Genomic DNA, 20,459 nt, shown 5'->3' with positions numbered 1-20,459 from the left:
TGAACTGTTGACCCGTTTCACAGAACAGCGTGGCTACTTCCAGTTCTCTCAAATACTGCTCCGTTCATTGTGTTTTGAAAATTTGTTGATTTGAAAATTAGCCGAGTTGCGCTAAAATAAATCAATATGTAAATGCCAGGCAGCGGACAACAACTTACAGATAGATCATCACAGACAAACAAGACCTTTACTACGAAGTAAATACTTCAACAGAGGAACCTTCTGTATGAAGAAAAGCAGGTGTTTGTGTCTTGAAGGTAATACTAACTGAAATTAAAACTAAACTAATGCTAACCAAAATTAAAATGAAACTAATGCTAACTGAAATTAAAACAAAGCTATTGCTAACTGAAATTAAAATGAAGCTAATGCCAACTTAAATAAAAAAATAATGCTACAATCTGAATGATTTTGCACAGATAAACGCTCGACTTGTCATTTAGATTAGCTTAGCATTAGCTTTGGGACACAAATACCTACTTTTACGCACACTGGTTAAGCGCTTGCATCGTCATAAAGTTCTCAACATGCCTCTGCGATCATCATTCTGTAACTTCCTGTCTGCTGTCTGACATTTAAATACAGATTTATTCATTGATTTATTTTCGTGAAACTCTGCTAAATCGTCACAGAGAATGAACGGTACAAAAAGAGCGGCTCTGCACTTTTTGAGAGAAAGGGAACAAGCTAGGGTCTATAGTAATCCTACATTGACCTGATACTAAAGACATTAAATGCTTTAGTGTCTCTTGTAAAATAAATAGAAATAAATTCATACATAAATATAATTATATGAAACAGTGACATGGAGATTTAAATAAAAAATAATAATTAAATTAAAATAATAAAATAATGCTACCAATGAAATGGCTAATACATGAGTGACTGTGTAGAGTGTATTAAATAACATTACAGATCACATCACTGGAGATACGCTCTCGCTTGCTCCCCCTTTTGGTTGATAAGTCACTTTTGATTTTCTGATTGAGTAAGCAGGTCCAATCAAGTCCTTATTAGTTCTTAATAGGCCCACCCTCTAACCTGACACTTAATGAACCAATTAGATGAGGCAATAGTTAAGACTGCGTTCTCCCTTGTTGCAGCCTGAAGCTTTAATTAAAATAGAAAAAGGTAAAGGCGATGTACCTGATTTTTACCATCTTAAAAATGCGAAAAAACAGAACGAGATCATTTTAAACGATTTGTCTAAAGTTATTCCTCACTTATCTTATGTGATTTCAGCATGACTATTCACCACAATGAGTTTATAAGCACTTTTTCACAACTGGTCACATCAACTAGCATGCTAACTGCGAACTTTCTGTTTTTCTGACAATAAAACACTTTGTAATTCGATATGGACAGTGCACACTTGACTTATTTTGACCTTGAGTTCTGCTTAAACAATATATCTGTACTGGTGTTAAGACCCGTTTTGCTCAAATAAATGGAAAAAATCAGGTACCGGCCCTTTAAATCTGCCCTATTGCGCTTGTGCCTCTGCTGTGTATTTATAATCTCTGACGCGCATGGATCATTATGTTGTAATGTGCACATTTTAAATCACAAAATTCATCTAAAACGACTTAATAAAAGAAACAGATCTGCTGATTTCCGTGTTAGAAAACTTCAGTGCCCAACGGGAGCTGACGTCGCGGTAAACGTCATCACAACAAAGCGGCACATGCTGTCGACCCTTCCTATGGATAGCTGGATATCACACTAGCGAGCAGCCCATTTTTTAATCGTTTGTACCAAATTGATTACGCAACGCTGTCGAATCCTACAAATATCATCGATTAAGAAAATAAAACTGAAGAATGGAGTAAGTAAAGAGCAGTGGTGTTGGACTGGGGGGGTAAAAGGTAGTATTTATCCCTCACAAAGTCCGTAATATGTATTTTTTATAAGCGTGAGCCCCCCCAGGATGATTTTTACCTAGGGCCCAAAATTTGGCACTACACACTTGGGCATGAAGGTGGTGAAAACAATATGGCATCGTGATTAAAGATTGCTGAAACATGCACAAATCACCCAAATCCAACTTTGTGAGGGTTAATGTGAAGGAAACGACTATACCATGGTTAAAAGTTCCATAACAGGGCTTTAAATGAGTGTACTTTGGAGCTGCTATGACCCCTGTTCTTGGCGTTTTGTGATATACCATTTAATAATAACCATATGCATATAAAACAAGAGTGCAGGAGTTGCCTTTACATTTCTACAGTTTCTACACACTACAATGAATCGGCCAGGATGCACTATGCTGTAGGGCTGTGCCTGAGAACTCAACGATGTCCGATTTCCAAAGAAGGATCTGGTACTCCTTTTGCATACAACTGTAAAAATACAGTAAAATTCAACAATCACGTTGCATTTTTTCCTATTTTTTTTCATCGTTTACTTAAAAAAGCGTAATGGTTTTGTACAGATATAGAACAGGACGCGACACAAGTATTATCTGAATGTACACTTCAATATTACTATCAACAGTTACATTATTCTGTATTTTTTTTCTTCCTTTCCACATAAAAAAGTATCGCAGGGGAGGAGGGTCAGGGGGTTTGGGGGGGTAGGGGGACACAAACTCAAGTTCTACCATCGTCAAATTAGTGCAGGTTTTGGACGCGCCCCTGGTTGGGTTGTTGCTCGGCCCGATGCAAAGCCAGGAGAAAGAGAGGTTATGATGATCCGGTCTGCCGTAGGTCTAAGAGTCTGTAGGTGTTTGGATGTGGAGGGCGGCTGGTCTGTGCTCATCAGAACTGGAGCAGGTAGAAGGAGGGTAAAGACAGGACGAGCCATAGGGAGCAGCCAGGGATCACTGCGGCTCCGTTCACATCGTGCATCGCCCCGGGACCTAGGATATAGAACAGGTTAAGTTTAATACACTTTAATCCTGTAGCTCTGAGTTAGGCCCGTCATGATAATCACTGTATCGACTTATTGCTCAATATATGGAAGCTGACACACTGTATTTGTAGTTTTTCTTTGCAAAAGTTGGGGTATTTTGTTGTAATACGGTAAAACTTGAGCTGTGGAGGGGTGAATAAGTCCCTTTTCTAATTATCGGTACATTCTGCTATGAATTTTTTGCAGCTCAAAAAGTTAACCAAGCAGTGATTCGAAACCCGCTCTCGGCATAAAACATCGTCAGCGGTCAGATCCACTGACCCACAGGTTGGTGGTGCGATTCCAGCTTTCACAGATGAAGACTGCCATTGTGTCCTTGGGCAAGACACTTAACCCACCACACCCCCAGCGAGTGCAGGAGTTGCCTTTACATTTCTACACTGGTGTATGAATGTCTTTGATGTAAAGCTCTTTGAGTGTCTTGAAGGTGGAAAAATGCTATATAAAAATGGAATCATTTACATTGGGAATCACGAGTAACCTTACAATAGCTTGCGTTCTTGTCACATTAATACAATATTTTTTGAAAAGGATAGAGCTCTGGAATAATCCGTGCATATGTTGTGGAACTATAAACATTTGCTGTTCATACTGTTGATTTTCTTGTAATTCCTGTGTTACTGTTTATAAAGGTTAGGAATTATAACTTATCAAGTCATTTTTACTTCTTTTCAGTCATGGCTCTGATGGAGTTGTTGTGCAAATGTGCAAAATGGCTACACAACACTACTGAACCAGTTGTATATCACTACACACTACTACTCCATTCTAATGTAAAATGGAAATGAGGGTCAGGTCAGAATGGTACAATTTGCTGATTGACTTTCAGATTGCAGACTTCTTGACCTGGTTAATGGTTAATATCAGTTATTGCTTGGCCTATCCACTTGAAACAAAAACTGGCAACATTGTAATTATTTTTGGACAATAGACTTAGAAAGCGTTGCCATTATTCAAGTCATGTCCATTCTTTGTCGAAAGGATTTTAAAGGTCCAAAACTGACTCTTATGAGCATGAACATGTTATAATGTTGTTTCCTCCTCAAAAACAGACCTGGAGTTGTGTTTTGTTCCATTCACACATGTTTGAGTTACACTTTAGTATTAGTCTGTTACATCTCCAAAGCTCAAAATCCTCTTTTCCACCTTGTGATGAAGTGGTAGTTTTCAAGTTAGCTCAGTAGAGTTTGGCAAATCCAGGGAATGAAATGATCCACATGATTCTAGTGAAGGTGCATAGAGTTTAAAAACACAGTGGAGCACTTCCTGTATAACCACATGACATCACAAGGTGGAACAGAGTGTTTTGAGAGAAGAACTCAGCCTAAATATGCAGGGTTTGTGTGTTAAACATGTGTGAATGAAACAAAACACAACTCCAGGTCTGTTTGTGATGAAGGAACAGCATTAGAACATGGATCAAAAAATATTTTAATATGGGCCCTTTAAGCCATGAAATGATGAGATTAATATGGCGTGTTTCTACATTATAGCGTCTTGTAGCAGCAGCTTCACACTTCAGTGCAAAAGCTGGAAGCATCTGCAGGTAAAGCTTCTGTTTGTGCGGAGGAGGACTCTGTAATATGGATATTAGCATGGTCACCTCCAGCTGTCCTCTGTCATGTCTCTTTAACTGGGATTAACATGAAGGTGGGTGTAGCGTAGCCTTCTTTGGTCAAAATGAACCTGCGCGAGGGTTCAGGTCGTCTCTGTGCCTTTGAGCAATATCAGCTACGATGAAGTAAGCACGCAGCACAAAAGACGCCGCTTTTTGTACTGAAAAGTGCAATTACCATGGAAACTGGGAGCTCAACTGCAAAGGCAAACACATGAGGTCTCCTGGTCAGGGCTTTCTGTTGGAATAGAATAATTATCTATATAGTGTGGTAAACTAACTTTTTGGAGCTGTTATGATAAAAATCTGAAACTTACCCACAATTGTGTATGAGCTCAAAATGTATTTTAACTGTTCAGTGTGCTTAAATTGCACAATGGGGAATAAATAAAGTTTATTTCAAGCAGTAATATTGATCCAAAACAACAAAACTCAAACAAAACGACGGAGCTGATTTCCATCTTTCCTTCTCCTTTTACATAAACATCACAACAAAGCGCTGTGCTGTGAGAACATTTTGATGCCCCCGCTTATGGGTAGGAGTTCACACATTAGGAAGCAGTGATTTTTATTAGGGAAAAAATGTGCAAAATGGCTACACAACACTACTGAACCAGTTGTATATCACTGTTTGAATGTTACCTGTTATTAATTGTGTTAAAATGTGTGCACTCTACACTAGCATGATTAAATAGCTTGATGTAAAGCTATTCAAGGACCCACAGTTTTCATATTTCTTCCTATTTAAATGTGTGCACTCTATGGGGCCTCTTTATTTGAAGGAGTGCCTGCAGCTCTATACTCCACCCAGAGCCCTGAGGTCAGCTGATCAGCTCTTGCTCGCTGTGTCCAAAGCCAGACTCAAGACTAGAGGCAACAGAGCCTTTTCTGTGGCAGTGTCCAGACTATGAAACAGCATCCTCTGCCTGTCAGTCTTTGACGCAGTTTAAGACTAGACTGAAAACCCACCTGTTCTCCTTGGAATTTAATACTAGACAGGATATCTTGGTGTTTTAATGTTCTTTCCCTATGCATTAGGGAAAGATGCATTTGTTTTTGTTGACTTTTATGTGAAGCACTTTGGTCAGGTGAAGTTGTTTTAAAAGTGTTATATAAATAAACTTGAGCTGAAGTAACATGAATTTAGTTAAACTGCTTCATGCTGTTTTCTTCGTGCTTCGTGACATTTTGTGTAAGCTGAACATTGAGAATATTATATTGTTTAGGCTCTAAAACATGAAATACAAAGATACAGTTACCAGTAGTATGTTTGTAACATTTTATAACAACTACACCTTAATTAGCCTTAGTAAACAAGTGTGACAGTAGTTCAGTTGGTAGTGTGTTTGTCCACTAATCCCAAGTTTGACGGTTCAAATCCCACTCCTGACGTAAACATCATTGATTGAGTGGTCAGATCTAGTGTTCCCTGTATTTGTAAAGGCCTGAACCTATAATCGGACCTGTAAGAGACAGAACCCCCACAGCGTGTCTCACCGTAGAGGATTATACTGGCGTTGGTGATGCCCATGTTGTTGGTGGCCACACAGGTGTAGTTGCCATAGTCTTCCTCAGACACGTTGAAGAAGACGAGCAGGGACTGTCGGCCCTGGTTCTCGATGCGCACGCCGTTCAGCCCGTTGAAGAGTCTGTGGAGGAGACACAGTGAGACGAGCTGGTCTGCGGCTGAGCGTTAGGATACGGAAGATAAAAGAAATATAAAAACATAAAATTTCAGAATGGGAGCGTGAAAGAATGAAATATGGAGCTTGGGATTTTGAGATTTGTGATTTTGGGACTATAATAAATTTGGTGAATGTGAAGAGGAGGCTACTTTTTTGTACCTTAATAGATGGATAAAGCAATAATTACTAGCATCTGGACCTTTTTTAACCTTTTTGTTGTTGTTTTTTAACAGGTCCAGGTCTGAAGCATAGAAAAGAAAAATCTGTCAACTGGACAAAACGTAAGACAGAAGATGTTTCGCTGCTCATCCAAGTCGCTTCTTCAGTTCTGGTCAGATTACTGGTGGACACTGCCTTATATCTGTCTGAAGGGAGTAGCTAACTACACTGAAACTCAAAATACATATTGTTTACAGTTTCTGTTAGTAGGTTAAGTCTATAGTGCTACCCTAAGTGTGCACTGTGACTGAGTACTACTACTACTACTAGCCTAGTCATTCAAGCACCTAATGAGTGATTTCACACCTAGTAGCATCCGGGCTAGCTCTATTGTTTTCTTTATTCTCTTTGTTTTGCTTTAAGTTTGAGGATGTCTTCACTTCTACAGCATTTGTCCAGTTGACAGATTTATTTTTAAAAACCTATTATTGAATTTTGTTTATTTGTATTCAAAACTAATATATATCTATGCAAAACTATGTGTGTAGCACTTTTCTGAACAAGTTCCAAAGTACCTCACATCCCATCACAACAAAACCTAAATTAAAATTACAGTTTAAAACATGATCAAGAAAATACGAGCAGGACAAAGTCATGGAATCTGTTTTATGTCCAGAGGGAGCGGGAGGGGTCTCCAGAGCTCCTACCCCACTGTGAAGTTTTCTGGAGGAGACATATGGGGTGACGAGGTCAGACAAATATTATTGGCCCAGTCTGTTAAGAGCTTTAAAAGTAAGTAACAAAATTTTAAAATCAATTTGAAATTTTACAGGGAGCCAGTGTGAGGGATTTTTGAGAGGAATTTTGGTTAATATCTAAATACAGCGCATTATTATAATCAAGGTGAGGATAGATAAAAGCATCAATAACTTTTTGGAGGTCTAATGGAGCTCAAAATTACTTCATTTTGGAAATAACCTTAAGATGATAAAAACAGGGTTGGACCACACTATTTATCTGACCTCTAAAAGACAGACTGGAATCAAACAAAAAATCTAGGTTTTTCACCACAGGGCTCACTAAATCTGCAGGGTTTGTGTGTTAAACATGTGTGAATGAAACAAAACACAACTCCAGGTGATGAGGTAACAACATTATAACATAAATCAGAAAACAGTGTAATATGGGCCCTTTAAACATTTTTCTTTGAACTCTGCTCCAAACCTTATACTTTTACAGACATAGGATTTTTGGCTGTAGACTCAAACAGAGCACTGCCACTTTTTTACGACTGATTAAAATGTGAGCTGCCCTAATGTCTATAATCACTTCAAACTTTGTGGTAATATTTGCAGAAGCAGCTCTCACTTTGATCTGGTGTCTCTGTGCCTTGAGTCGCCCTGTGTCTTCCTTCTGCGTCTCTCCTTTAGAATTACTCGTATTGTTTGAGTAATGTTACCATATTTCATTTCACTGGTGTTATTGGGCGCTCCATGCTCTGGGCGCTGCCTCTGTGTCACTGCCAGTCCCAAACAAATAACAATTGGCCTCATCATGTGTAGATCATGAGTTTCCATATTTCTTCCAAAAACAGTCACTCTCCTGTAGAGTTATATAAGCCCCTGCACTCCATCTGAAATGATGACATTGCTCAGAAATCACTCTTACATCTATCCATCCATTTTCTTCCACTTATCTGGGGTCGGGTTGTGGAGGCAGCTATCTAAGCAAGGACTCTCAGACTTCCCTCATCCCAGACAGTTCCTCCAGCTTCTCTGTTGTGACCCTACTCCCGGTGGGACATGAATACCCCCCCCAGAGAGGCGTTCAGGAGGCATCCGGGACAGATGCCCGAGCCACCTCAGCTGCTCCACGTTGAAAAGCAGCGACTCTACTCTGAACTCTTTCCATGTGACTGAGCTCCTTCTATCTCTATGGAAGCGCCCAGCCACCCTGCAGACCACTTGTATCCGCCATCTTGTTCTTTCATTACCCAAAGCTCATGGTCATGATCAATCTTTCAATTTTCACAAATAGTTATGTCACAGGTAGAGATCCAAGGGTCTGCAAATAAATCATTATCAGACTCTGTCAAATTGCGTTATTTACAATTGCTAGTTTACATTGAATATTTCTTTTATCATTATTTCTTTTTTTGTGTTCATTTGTAAGAGCTAGCTGTTTTTAAAAATGACAAACCCCAATGTGAGAACTCATTTTATTTGCAATTTAATCACAGAGAGAAACTACCAAGGCTAAGATTTGATTTAATGTTTCAAACTTAAATTGTGAATTGTGCTTCTAAATAAAACGTTTCACTACAATAAAACAATAAAATGATGATGCCAGACTTGCGGCATTGTTTTCCTCTGTGCTGATTTTGTGTTGGTTTAGTGTTATCAGTTTTTGCAAAGTTTTCTAATGTTGTAATGTTTCCTCATCACAAACAGACCTGACGTTGTGTTTTGTTTCATTCACACGTTTAACACACAAACGCTGCATATTTAGGCTGAGTTCTTCTCTCAAACAGAAAACACTCTGTTCCACCTCGTGATGTCATGTTACGTTGTTACTCAAACACGTGTGAATGAAACAAAATACAACTCCTGGCATGTTTTTGAGGAGGTAACAACATTATAACACGGCTTAAAGCTCACCAGAGTTAGTTTTGTGTAACATAGGTTCTCTAAGGAGCAGAGTTGGTCATGAATGCCGCATCACTTGGCCCTGCTTCAGTTTCAGCGTATTATAAGGCTGTATCTCTCACTCTTCTGTATCAGTGCTGTTATAAAGGCTACATCCCCCGCTCTCTGTGTCGTCTGGGGCTGATGTGGTTGCCTCCGTCAGGGACCATTTAGCACAGCTCCAGAGGCTGTGGAGAGAGGCTTAAGCAGCACCAGGGACACTCAGAACCAATCCTCCATTTTCTACAGTAAATCTCCAAGCCACGGGTCATTCACATGAAACCAATTACAGAAAAATAACTGTAGTGGTGAGTGTCAATGGGAGCTTTTTGCAAATATCGCGATGAAGTGTTTTGATTTTGAATGTTGCTAATGAGATTAAACAGAATTGGAAAACCAGAAGAGAAGACCCAGGCATGAAGACTTATCTCATTAGCTCAAAATCTCAAAGAAAAATCATTTAGAGATTGTTTATTTGCAAATAATTCAGCTGAATACTACAAACCCAAGTCACAAATGAAGCTTAATAGATGTTGTTACCATGGTGTTTGGAGAGTAAATAGCAGGCGGTGCTAGGATTGCAGTAACGTGTGTGGATACCGTTAGCATGCTTGGATAACCAAACTTGGGCTGTTGGACCATGTTATTCTTTTTCATGTCTTTGTATCTGGATTTAATGTGGGACTCATCCAAAAGTCAGCGTTTGATGCTGCAGTTCAAACCTTCTTTAAAGGTTTGAACTGCAAAGAAACTTTAAAGGTCCTATATTACACAAAATGGACTCTTGTGAGCTTTAAGCCATGTTCTAATGTTGTTATCTCATTAAAACATACCTGGAGTCGTGTTTTGTTTCATTCACACTTGTTTGAGTAAGACTTTATTATTAGTCTGTCTACATCTCCAAAGCTCAAAATGCTCTGTTCCACCTTGTGATGTCGTGTGATAGTTTTGAAGTTAACAGCCCCTTTTAGTTCAGTAGAGACTGTCAATTCCAGGACTAAAATCATCCAAATGATTTTAGTGAAGGTGTATGGAGTTTAAAAACAAAATGGCGCAGTTCCTGTATCACCACATGACATCACAAAGTGTTTTCTGTTTGAGGGTTTGTGTGTTAAACTTGTGTGAATGAAACAAAACACAACTCCAGGTCTGTTTGTGATGAGGAAACAACATAACATAGATGGAGAAAATAGTGTAATATGGGCCCTTTAAGCTCGGGTATAATGTTAAACCAATGGAGATTCACATTATTATATTTACCAGTAGTGACCCAGGAGTTTATCAGGACGTTCCACTGCTCATTTGAACACTTTTTAACACTATTTTTGTAATGTCTAATCTCTATGGACCTTTGCACTGTTGCTAAAAACATGGTGGACGTCTATGGTAACAGTAGTTTTTTGATGTGAAGAAGTGGACGGAGTGGAGTGTAACATCACCCATAGCGTTTAGCTCTGGTCAAAAGAAACTCACCGAAGCTAGCAGTTATTCCGACTACAAGTATCATAGCAACCAAAGACCCAATCCGGAGTGAGGCTCCATAGCTGATTTAGACATCTGACCTGCCCTGCCTGTTATTAATGTTCATATCTTGAGTTACAGACACAATAGCGAAATAAAAACACCAGGATCATGTAGAGCGGGTTAATATGATCAATTTAAGACCAAAATGATGAGCCTGACAGCAGCAGTTACAGAGAGAGGGGTGACGGTATTGCAATGTAAAGTGAAATGGAGTCAGAGTCAATGGAGCCAGAAGCGTGCCCATGCTCACTTCCTATTTGCAGTTTAGCTATGTCCATTTATATATACAGTCTATGGTTCCATCCCAAGTTCTATATGAAAAAGACACCCCTAGAACTGAAGAATGAACTGGTGAAGTTTTCTCTACAATGACAAACTGCTCTTCACGAGTTCTTTCTGGCACGTGTCCAGTATTGACTAAGAATCATACAGTGAACTATATTTGTCCAGTGGTGTTCCCATTGGCACATATTGACTGTTACTACACTACGCACTCTGTTTGTTCATTGATTTCTATGTGCAGAGATTCCCTTATGAGTGTGCTCTTGCCCAGCGCCTCCAGCCGAATGGGGTCATGGAGCGAGAATAGTCCTGACTTCAAACAGACCTGGTCCAGTCCACAGTCCAAACAGCGCTCACCTGCGGTCTTCTTTGTACCACTCGAAATCCGCTCTAGGAACCGCCGACGCCTCGCACTGCAGCACGCCTTTTTGTCCTACTGCTGTTCCCGTACCTCTGGCTTTGGAAATGTATGGAGGGTCTAGGAGAAAAAAGAGGTATTGTATTTACTTTTAGTATTTAAACATGCTTGGGGACACAAATGTAATTTAATGATCTGGTGATATATTTATACTCACACCTGCTCCTGTTTTTAATGTTTTAAATGGACTTAATAGTTTTGTTTGGGGTTTTTTGTGTGGATTTTTCTGTATTTGAGGCTTTGGGCTCTACCTGTATAGTTTATAGTAGCAGTAATGTTTTAAGAGTTTTAAAATACACAGTTTATGCATTATATTATGAGTACCTGCTTTGGAATTTCACATTTCAGAACTTAAAATAATGCCATGTGTGAACAAAACATACTGAATTTTGCATCAGCTGTGCACACCATACTTGGATTTGCTGTTAGCATTGGGAATGAACCATGGAAAAAAATGTAAAATAGGCATTTGCGCAAAGTGAAAGCATGCTAACATAACCGCAAAGGTCTGGCTGGCAATATAGTCTGGCAATGATTGACGGACTGCGCAGGAGACTGTGATGTAACAAGCCATGAAAATTCAAACACAGTGATTTCTCAAAAGCCATGTGTGAATTAAACACAACTAAACACAATTCTTTTATTTATCATTTTTTACTTTATGTATGTCGATTGTGGCTAAAAGCTCAAAAAAGTCTATTTTGCATAATACTTGAACCTGGAAACTGGTTATGTCAGAAGGATGGTTCATATCTGATAAATCTCCATGAATATACTGAAATCTGCAGTAAATGCTACAGTCTGAACACTCCCATTCAGTATATACTCACAGTTGACTGTTACTGTCACTGTCCTGATGTCGGGGTTGGAGATGTCGTTGGAGGCGATGCACTCGTAGGCTCCTGACTGCTCTTTGGTGATCCCTGTGATCTCCAGATGCTCCCCCTCTGTCAAGAACCTGTGAGTACCTGCACAGAGGAACAGACAAGATGTGTGGGTCAGGGAACATAAATGACATTGTAGATTAAAGGGCCCATGTTACACTTTTCTCTGATCTATGTTGTAATGCTGTTTCCTCATCACAAACAGACCTGGAGTCGTGTTTTGTTTCATTCACACATGTTTAACACACAAACCCTGTATATTTAAGCTGAGTTCTTCTCTCAAACTGAAAGCACTCTGTTCCACCTTGTTATGTCATATGGTAATAGAGGACGTGCTCCACTGTGTTTTTAAACTTTACGTAATGAAGTAAACTTTATTCATACAGCACTTTTCACAGACATAAAGGGCCTTCGTAAAATGGCTTCAACCTGATGCATTTTCTCTGTTTTTATATTTGTGGTTATTAAAGTAAAGTTATTCGTGACCCTTAAGCTATAGTTAGCCTTGTAATGTCATTTGTATTGATTTTAAGAAACAAACCAACTCATTTTAAAGCAAATTTCAAGGTAATTATTCAACTTTGAGGGTCTATCTAGTGCGTATGTAGCCTATAGATGTCCCCGAGCTGTTTAGCTAGAAAAGTGAACAAATGTAAGATAGGATGTATACCGTGTGTACAATAAGAAGAAAAAGTGCAGTTAAGGTTAATAGTAGTGAAGAATACACCCCCAACCCTCCGACTCCCACTCCCACTGGGACTTGAGTCAGGCTGAGGTTATGACATAAGCAGTGGAGCAGAATGTGGCCTCTACACAACACTAGTGACCTCAAAACAATAGAGCTCTCCACAACTACTATGGTTAGAAATGACAACTGCAATACCAAAAAATACAGTATGAAATAAGGAGAGTTATAAAGGATACGACATGATATTCAATATGACTAGTTCATAACATCACCAAACCAAACCAAGGTACACAAGATTCATTTAAGTTAGACATTCATGTATTAATCCTTACATTGAAAGAACATGTTTGCATATCACACAACTTTTCTCGTAGAAAAGTTTAATATGTACACTTTTCCAGCGCTAAAATTAATCAGTTGAGGCAAAGCAATAAGAAGCAGGTGGCAAACCCTCTACCAGAAAAGGTTACATATAATATTTATATGCCGAAAACATGAGAACCTTTAGTTAAAAACGATTCCGATCGATTCCAACCCAATGATTGTATAAAGAAGTGGACTAAGTGAGTGTGATGTCACCCAGAGCGTTCAGCTCCAGCCAAATGAAAACTAGCAGTGAATTTGGAGCCGAGTTTCATATTTGGAATTCAGACCACAAGTATCATAGCAACCAAAGAGCCAATCCAGCATGAGGGTGTACATACTATTGATTTAGCATGGGGCGAGTGCTAAGCAACGCTGTCATTGTTCATATTTTGATTTATGGACAAAAAAGCAAAATAAAAAGAATCACGTAGCGCAGGTTACTACTGAAAACACTCTGTTCCACCTTGACCAAAATGATGAGCCTGACAGCAGCAGTTACAGAGAGAGGGGTGACAATTTTTCAAGACAAAGCAAATTGGAGCAGGAAGTGTGCCTGTTTGGATCGTGGCAGCTAGAAGGTTAACTATGTCCATTTGTATATACAGTCTATGTTCCAATTGTGAAAAGTTAGAGATGCTTATATATTGTACAGCTCCCCACGCCACAGCTGCTCATGAAGAAATTGCCAAAATGTAGGAAAGAGAGTCTATTGTAGGTCATAATATAAAACAAAATCCAGCAGTTAACATGCGCTCAAAATACCTGCCACCTGAAGTCAAAGGAGACATATTTGTACCATTCCTAGTGCCAATCTAAACTAGATCAACAATAAGAGGCGGTTTCAGAGGTGGTCATTATTTCCCACCCAGAAGCTATTTTATATTTGATGGAACTGTCTTGAAGTTCTGAGCTTTATCCTAACTTGAGTTAACAAATAAATTAATAAATCCCAAAACTTCCACTCTTGGACAAATGAGAGATTACAGCGTCTAGATCAACAACACACCTTTGGAGAAAAAGGTTGAAACTTCAATAGTGTTCATTATTATGGCGTCAAATAAGAAGATTTTCCAGGTACGAACAGACAATCGCCCCAGAGACGCTGAGCTGCTGTGTCTCTTGAAGTCAGACAGCTCGGGGCACGCTCTCATTACACAAAGAAAATAAACTAATTGCATTGGAACAGGCCCACTCGAGTCATGGCATAAATTAGCCCTGACACAGCCTAAGTTAAAAGCATGTTATGTTGATGGGGCGACTGATGCCACCGCTGTGTGGCCAACAGAACAGATCCCAGCGCTAAAATTAATCAGTAAAAATGTCACTCCAACAATGCCCAAATATTAGCATAATGTTAATGTGGTTTTCAAATCTGCACAGGCTGGGGATTCACGCAGAAGGCTTGGGAAAATCAACTCACTGCTCAAAGTTGTGTTCATTTGTTGACAGTATGTAAGTTTATATTCTCTAAGAAGATTATAGGCTAAATGTACTTTATGTGGAAGCCATGTTCCAAAAAATATCTGCAATTACTGGGACTTTGAAATGAAATAAATACTGGTATGAAGCCTATAGTTTTCTGTCGGTTCCATAGACTGTATAAAGAAGTGGACTAAGTGAGTGTGACGTCAGCCATAGTGTTTAGCTCCAGTCAAATGAATCTCATCGAGGCTGGAGCAGTTATAGGGGCCAATTCGGAGCAATATGGATATTTGGAACTGACCGCAAGTATCATATCAACCAAAGAGCCAATCCGGAGCAAGGCTGTTGAAAGTAATGCCCCTTCCCACCTGCACCGCTGGTTTAGCAGGGAGCAGGTGCTTAGCTGTCTGTCAATCCTATTGCTAACGCTAGCGGGAGTGACCTCGGAGAAAGAAGGCAGCGGATTTGTCTGTTGTGCATATCTTGAAACAGGACAAAATAGCCAAATAAAAACACCAGGATCATCTAGAGCAGGTCAATATAAACATTTTAAGACCAAAATGACGAGCCTGACAGCAGCAGTTACAGAGAGAGGGGCCACAGTTTTTCAATAGAAAGTGAACTGGACCCAGAGTCAATGGAGCCAGAAGCGCGCCCATGCTCACTTCCTATTTGGAACATGGCGGCTAGCGGGTTAGCTATGACCATTTATAGTCTATGGTCAGTTCTAAAGTACACAGGTAAAATATGGATTAGTAGAGTATAAACTGTGAAGCTGTGAAACTTGTGAAGTTACTCAAATTTCAGTTTTTTATCATTTCTGTAATAGTGAGAAATGCATTATTGTCGGCTTGTTATTCATGTTTTTGTTCATTTCTGAGAGACTTTGTAGAACTTTCAAAACTTTCCCCATCTCCATTTAACTGGGCGGTCAGTGATCATCTTGGGTCTTTTTAACGTAGAGGTCTACAGCCAATCCTCTCCAAATACAAGCATAGGGTTTGGAGTCAGGAGGGAGAAATTTGACTTTTAAATAAACATCTGCATTGTTTATGTTGATTCATTAAATTAATACTGAAAACAATTACTTTCTTTCCCATTTTAAACTAGAATTTAAAAAAAATGCAATCAACCTTTTTTTCATATTGCCAAGCCCCATAAAAAAAAAAAAAAAAAAAAAAAAAAAAAAAAACTATTGAAAAAGACTGAAAAGCAAATACCTGGGGTTGTGTTTTTGTTTTATTCACACATGTTTAAGTAAACCTTTATTATTAGTCTGTCTACATTTCCAAAGCTGAAAATGCTCTATTCCACCTTGTCATGTCATGAAGTGGTTTTTGTATGTTCAGTTTGTATAATATACGGAAAATTCCACATGATTATCTATTCAAGGCTGTCAGCTTCCTGTTACCTGCCACCATTTTCAGGACATTTGACCCTTTCATAAGATATAATATTTGGTTTTGAGTTGTTAATTGCTATGACAACTGCTCTAGCTTTCCATCATTCCCAAAACCATGAGTCGGTGCTTTTAGGTAACACAAATTCTCTGAACTCCTTGACCCAAACTCACTAAAAAATAAATAAAATAAACCTCACTAAAATATAATTTGGAGCAGAATATTCCAAAAACATATTAGTTAAATTAGATGAAACTCTTAGTGTGTGGAGTTCCTCTGTGCAAACCCGAGCACGTACAGTTTGGGAGTTTGACAGATTTTCTACAATGACTTAATTAAGCAGAAAATTGTGCTTTTTTTCCAAGAGCAGATGTTTGAAAAGAACTATTATTCAGGAGATCTCAATTTTCCTCTCAAATGATCCCCTTTCAAGGCTTTGTTTGCTAATTCCCCATGAGCTGCGGTATTACCAAAACAAGAATTTAATCATCTTCGCTGCATTCATCGACAAAAACAAAAACTCTTTGTTAGATCCTCAGTGTTTTCTTAATAGTAATATCTCAGGACACAATAGAAACAGGTATGGTGTTATTATAATTGTGTTTACGTTCAAAGCCAATTATTAGAAGTGTATTGGGAACACAGAGGAACAGCCACCTGCTTATCTCCGTGGCGTTTGTAAGGATGTATTAATCATTACGCAGAGTTATGTGTCAAATCTGTGGAGAGGCAAGCCTGATCGGTGCATGTTTTTATTGCAGCCAAAAGTGATGCTGAAAAAGTCCTTCAAAACCCAATTTGTCCCATATTTAAACATTTGTGATTTCTAAAAGTTTATTATGACTAAAATAAATAGTAAATTGACTCAGATAATAGATGTTGAAGTTAAAATCCCACATCAAACTTATTTTTTTTCCATGAATCAGATCTATGGAGAGGCGAGCCTGCTCACTGTAACAATGCATGTCCTGATTTCGTAAGACATCAGAAGCTAAACAAGGCCGGTTCATATCTAGTATGAACTCGATCTGTGCGTGTTTGTGGTGGTCGAATGGGCCAATTCCGGCAGTCTGCCCCAGGACAGCTGTGGCTACAATAATATCTCACCACAACCGAGTGTAGAGTGATTGAATAATACTCTGTAAAAAATGTCTTTGAGAGTCCTAAAAGCGCTATACAAATCTGATTTATTATTATTATTATTATTATTATTATTATTATTATTATTATTATTATTATTATTATTATTATTATTATTATTATTATTTTATTTATTTATTATTATTTAATATTATTATTTTTTTATTTATTTAATTGTATATTTTTTTGTTATAATTTCCATCCATTTTCTTCTGATTATCCGGGGCTAGGTATATATATATATATATATATATATATATATATATATATATATATATATATATATATATATATATATATATATATATATATATATATTTTTTTTTTTCCTAATTCTGAAGGGAAAAAAGTGGTATTACTGGTTTTATGCTACACAAACTACACCGATCAATTCAAAATTAAAGTCTCGGTCCTACAGTCACCATCATATTTATAGATAAAATATGTTTGAACAGCGGTCAAGTGTTAGCTCTTGGAGGGGGATTCGCAGAATACAACTTCCCACTCATTTCTAGCACCTTCAAATTGAATTACTAATTTATGCTAAGTAGTGATTTAATGCTTAAGTAGTGATTTACATTTTCAGTTCAAAATATAAGTAAAGAATCAATGTTACACAGATGTCAGTGTTTTCAGAGACATTCTTCAAGTCTCTTGTTTAAAGCACGAAGCAGCTGTGGTTCTGTGTGAGACATGGGACCTGACAGCTCCATTGACCAAACACACTCAACAACAGGTAATCTGCCACTTCTGTCAATACGACCAACAGCGCCTTTAAGATTAGCAACACGGATTAGTGCCAAGAGCCAACCAACCAGCCCAGAGCCGTCCATCACTCCTTAAAGAGACAAATCATGGGTTTTATCTGTTTCAGTAAAAAAAAAGTTCAGCACGCAGAGATCACTGTTCGTCATTTAAAAATTGTTATACTGTAAAAAGTCAAGGCAAACACATCCACTGACTTCATGTTTAGTTTAGTTTATGAAGATCCCCATTAACTACTGAAATATAGTTAATATAGTTAAATATACTTACTGAGGTCTCAAATTCATTACATACATTTTAATGAATAATACAAAAAGTACACACACGCACACATGCAAGCACACATACAATACAGGAAAGCTCAATGTATAGGGAAAAAAAGTCAAAACTACTTCATACAACAAACAACTAAAAATATACAAATCAACAGCTCATTAAAATGCATATATTTAATAATAGTTCAAACCTGCACTGATTCCCTGTCTCTGTCCCAGCTTCTGTTGTATCTATCTGCAGCAAAAAGCAGATTTTCATTTATGTGCTTTTGAAAAACTGCCAAAGAAAATGACTGAACTCTATGTATCCCACAGAGTCTGAATGTTTCAAATATTTGCAAGTACCTCATGAACAGGAACTGCTAACACTATATATAGCACAATATAGTTACACCTAAATTAGCCTTAATGAAGCATGAACGAAGACTTAATTTACAATGAACAAAGCTAATTAAGTCTAAGTTAAGTTAAGTTTTTACCAAGCCTGAATTTATTAAAGGTCATATATTCCACAAAATTAACTCTTGTGAGCTTTATGCCATGTTATAATGTTGTCAGCTCCTCAAAAACATACCTGTTGTTGTGTTTTGTTTCATTCGCATGTTTGTTTATTATTAGTCTGTCTGGCTCTCTAAAGCTCAAAATGCCTTGTTCCACCTTGTGATGTCATGAGGTGGTAGTTTTCAGGTTAACAGCCATCTTTTTCCCAGAAATGGGCAAATCCAGGGCTGAAATCATCCAAATTATTCTAGTGAAGGTGCATGGAGTTTAAAAACACAGCGGAGCACTTCTTGTATCACCACATGACATCCAATCCAATCCAATCCACTTTATTTATATAGCACATTTCATAAACAAATTGTTTCCAAAGTGCTGCACAGAGACAAAGTGACATAAAAAAATAAAATCAATAAAATCAATAAAACACATAAAAATAAATAAAAGAAATAAAAGAAAAGAAAAACACAGAGGACCACACAACTCACGCGGTGTTAAAAGCCAGAGCATAAAAGTGGGTCTTAAGACGAGACTTAAAACACTCTACAGTGGGAGCTGTTTGAACGTGGGGGGGCAGGGCGTTCCACAGTTTAGGTCCAACCACAGAAAAGGCCCTGTCCCCTCTGGTTTTAAGTCTGGTCTTAGGGACCACGAGCTGGAGCTGGCCCTCAGACCTCAGAGCGCGCACCGGGATGTAAATTTTGATGAGGTCCGAGATGTAATCTGGGGCCAGACCATTCAAAGCTTTAAAAACAAACAATAAAATCTTAAAATCAACTCTAAAATTAACAGGAAGCCAGTGCAAAGACGCAAGAATTGGTGAGATATGATCGTGTTTTTTGGTTCCTGTTAAAAGTCGTGCAGCAGAGTTTTGGACTAACTGCAGTCGGTAAAGCGAGTTTTGCGAAATGCCAGAATAAAGTGCATTGCAGTAGTCCAGGCGCGAAGAAATAAAAGCGTGCACGACTTGTTCAAAAAGTTTAAAAGATAAAAATGGTTTGACTTTGGATAAAAGCCGCAGATGATAAAAACTAGATTTTAAAACGCCATTAATATGCTTGTCAAATTTAAAATCGCTGTCTATGGTGACGCCAAGGTTGGTGACTGTGGGACGCACATAATTTTGAAGAGGTCCCACATCCGTGGGGGTACTGCCAGAGCCAAACAGTATAACCTCGGTCTTTGCTTCATTCAATTTTAAAAAGTTTTGGGCCAACCAAGCCTTGACGTCACATAGACAGTCGAGTAGGGGTGTCAGGGAGCAGTAGTCTTTTTTAGAAATTGGTAAATAAATCTGGCAATCATCTGCGTAAAAATGATATAAAAGGCCATGTCTTTTAAAAATGTCCGCAAGCGGGAGAAGATAAAGTGCAAAAAGAATAGGCCCCAGAATTGAACCTTGGGGGACTCCGCTCACAAGTGGGGTGAAGGATGAGGTAGAGTCCCCCAGCCTGACTGTGAAGGACCGCCCTGTTAGGTACGACCTAAACCAGTCCAGGGCAGTCCCCCTGACACCCACACAATATTCAAGACGGTTTAAAAGAGTTGAGTGGTCAACTGTGTCAAAAGCTGCAGTCAGGTCTAAAAGCACTAAAATGGCAGAATTACCAGAGTCTGTCATTAAAAGCAGGTCATCACAAAAACTCACCGTAAATATGCAGGGTTTGTGTGTTAAACGTGCGAATGAAACAAAACACAACTCCAGGTCTGTTTGTGATGAGGAAACAACATTATAACATAGAGC

The 20,459-nt window shown here is 38.5% G+C and overlaps 1 protein-coding gene across 1 annotated transcript in view; it reads right to left on the bottom strand.

Moving 5' to 3' along the window:
• Positions 1-2,134: 2,134 nt before the first annotated feature.
• Positions 2,135-20,459, bottom strand: part of opcml (opioid binding protein/cell adhesion molecule-like) — a 352,880-nt gene continuing 334,555 nt past the window's right edge. Inside the window, exons 4-7 of the mRNA XM_033978467.2 lie at positions 12,108-12,245; positions 11,217-11,337; positions 6,023-6,174; positions 2,135-2,857 (exon numbers count right to left, since the gene is read on the bottom strand). Coding sequence (XP_033834358.1) covers positions 2,757-2,857; positions 6,023-6,174; positions 11,217-11,337; positions 12,108-12,245 — 512 coding nt within the window. The 3' untranslated portion in view covers positions 2,135-2,756. The remainder of the gene's footprint in view (positions 2,858-6,022; positions 6,175-11,216; positions 11,338-12,107; positions 12,246-20,459) is intronic.

The sequence above is a fragment of the Periophthalmus magnuspinnatus genome, chromosome 14 (genome assembly GCF_009829125.3).
Source record: "Periophthalmus magnuspinnatus isolate fPerMag1 chromosome 14, fPerMag1.2.pri, whole genome shotgun sequence".
NCBI lineage: Eukaryota > Metazoa > Chordata > Actinopteri > Gobiiformes > Gobiidae > Periophthalmus > Periophthalmus magnuspinnatus.
Note: the sequence above shows the minus strand (reverse complement) of the source record. Positions and strands in the feature narration are given on the sequence as shown.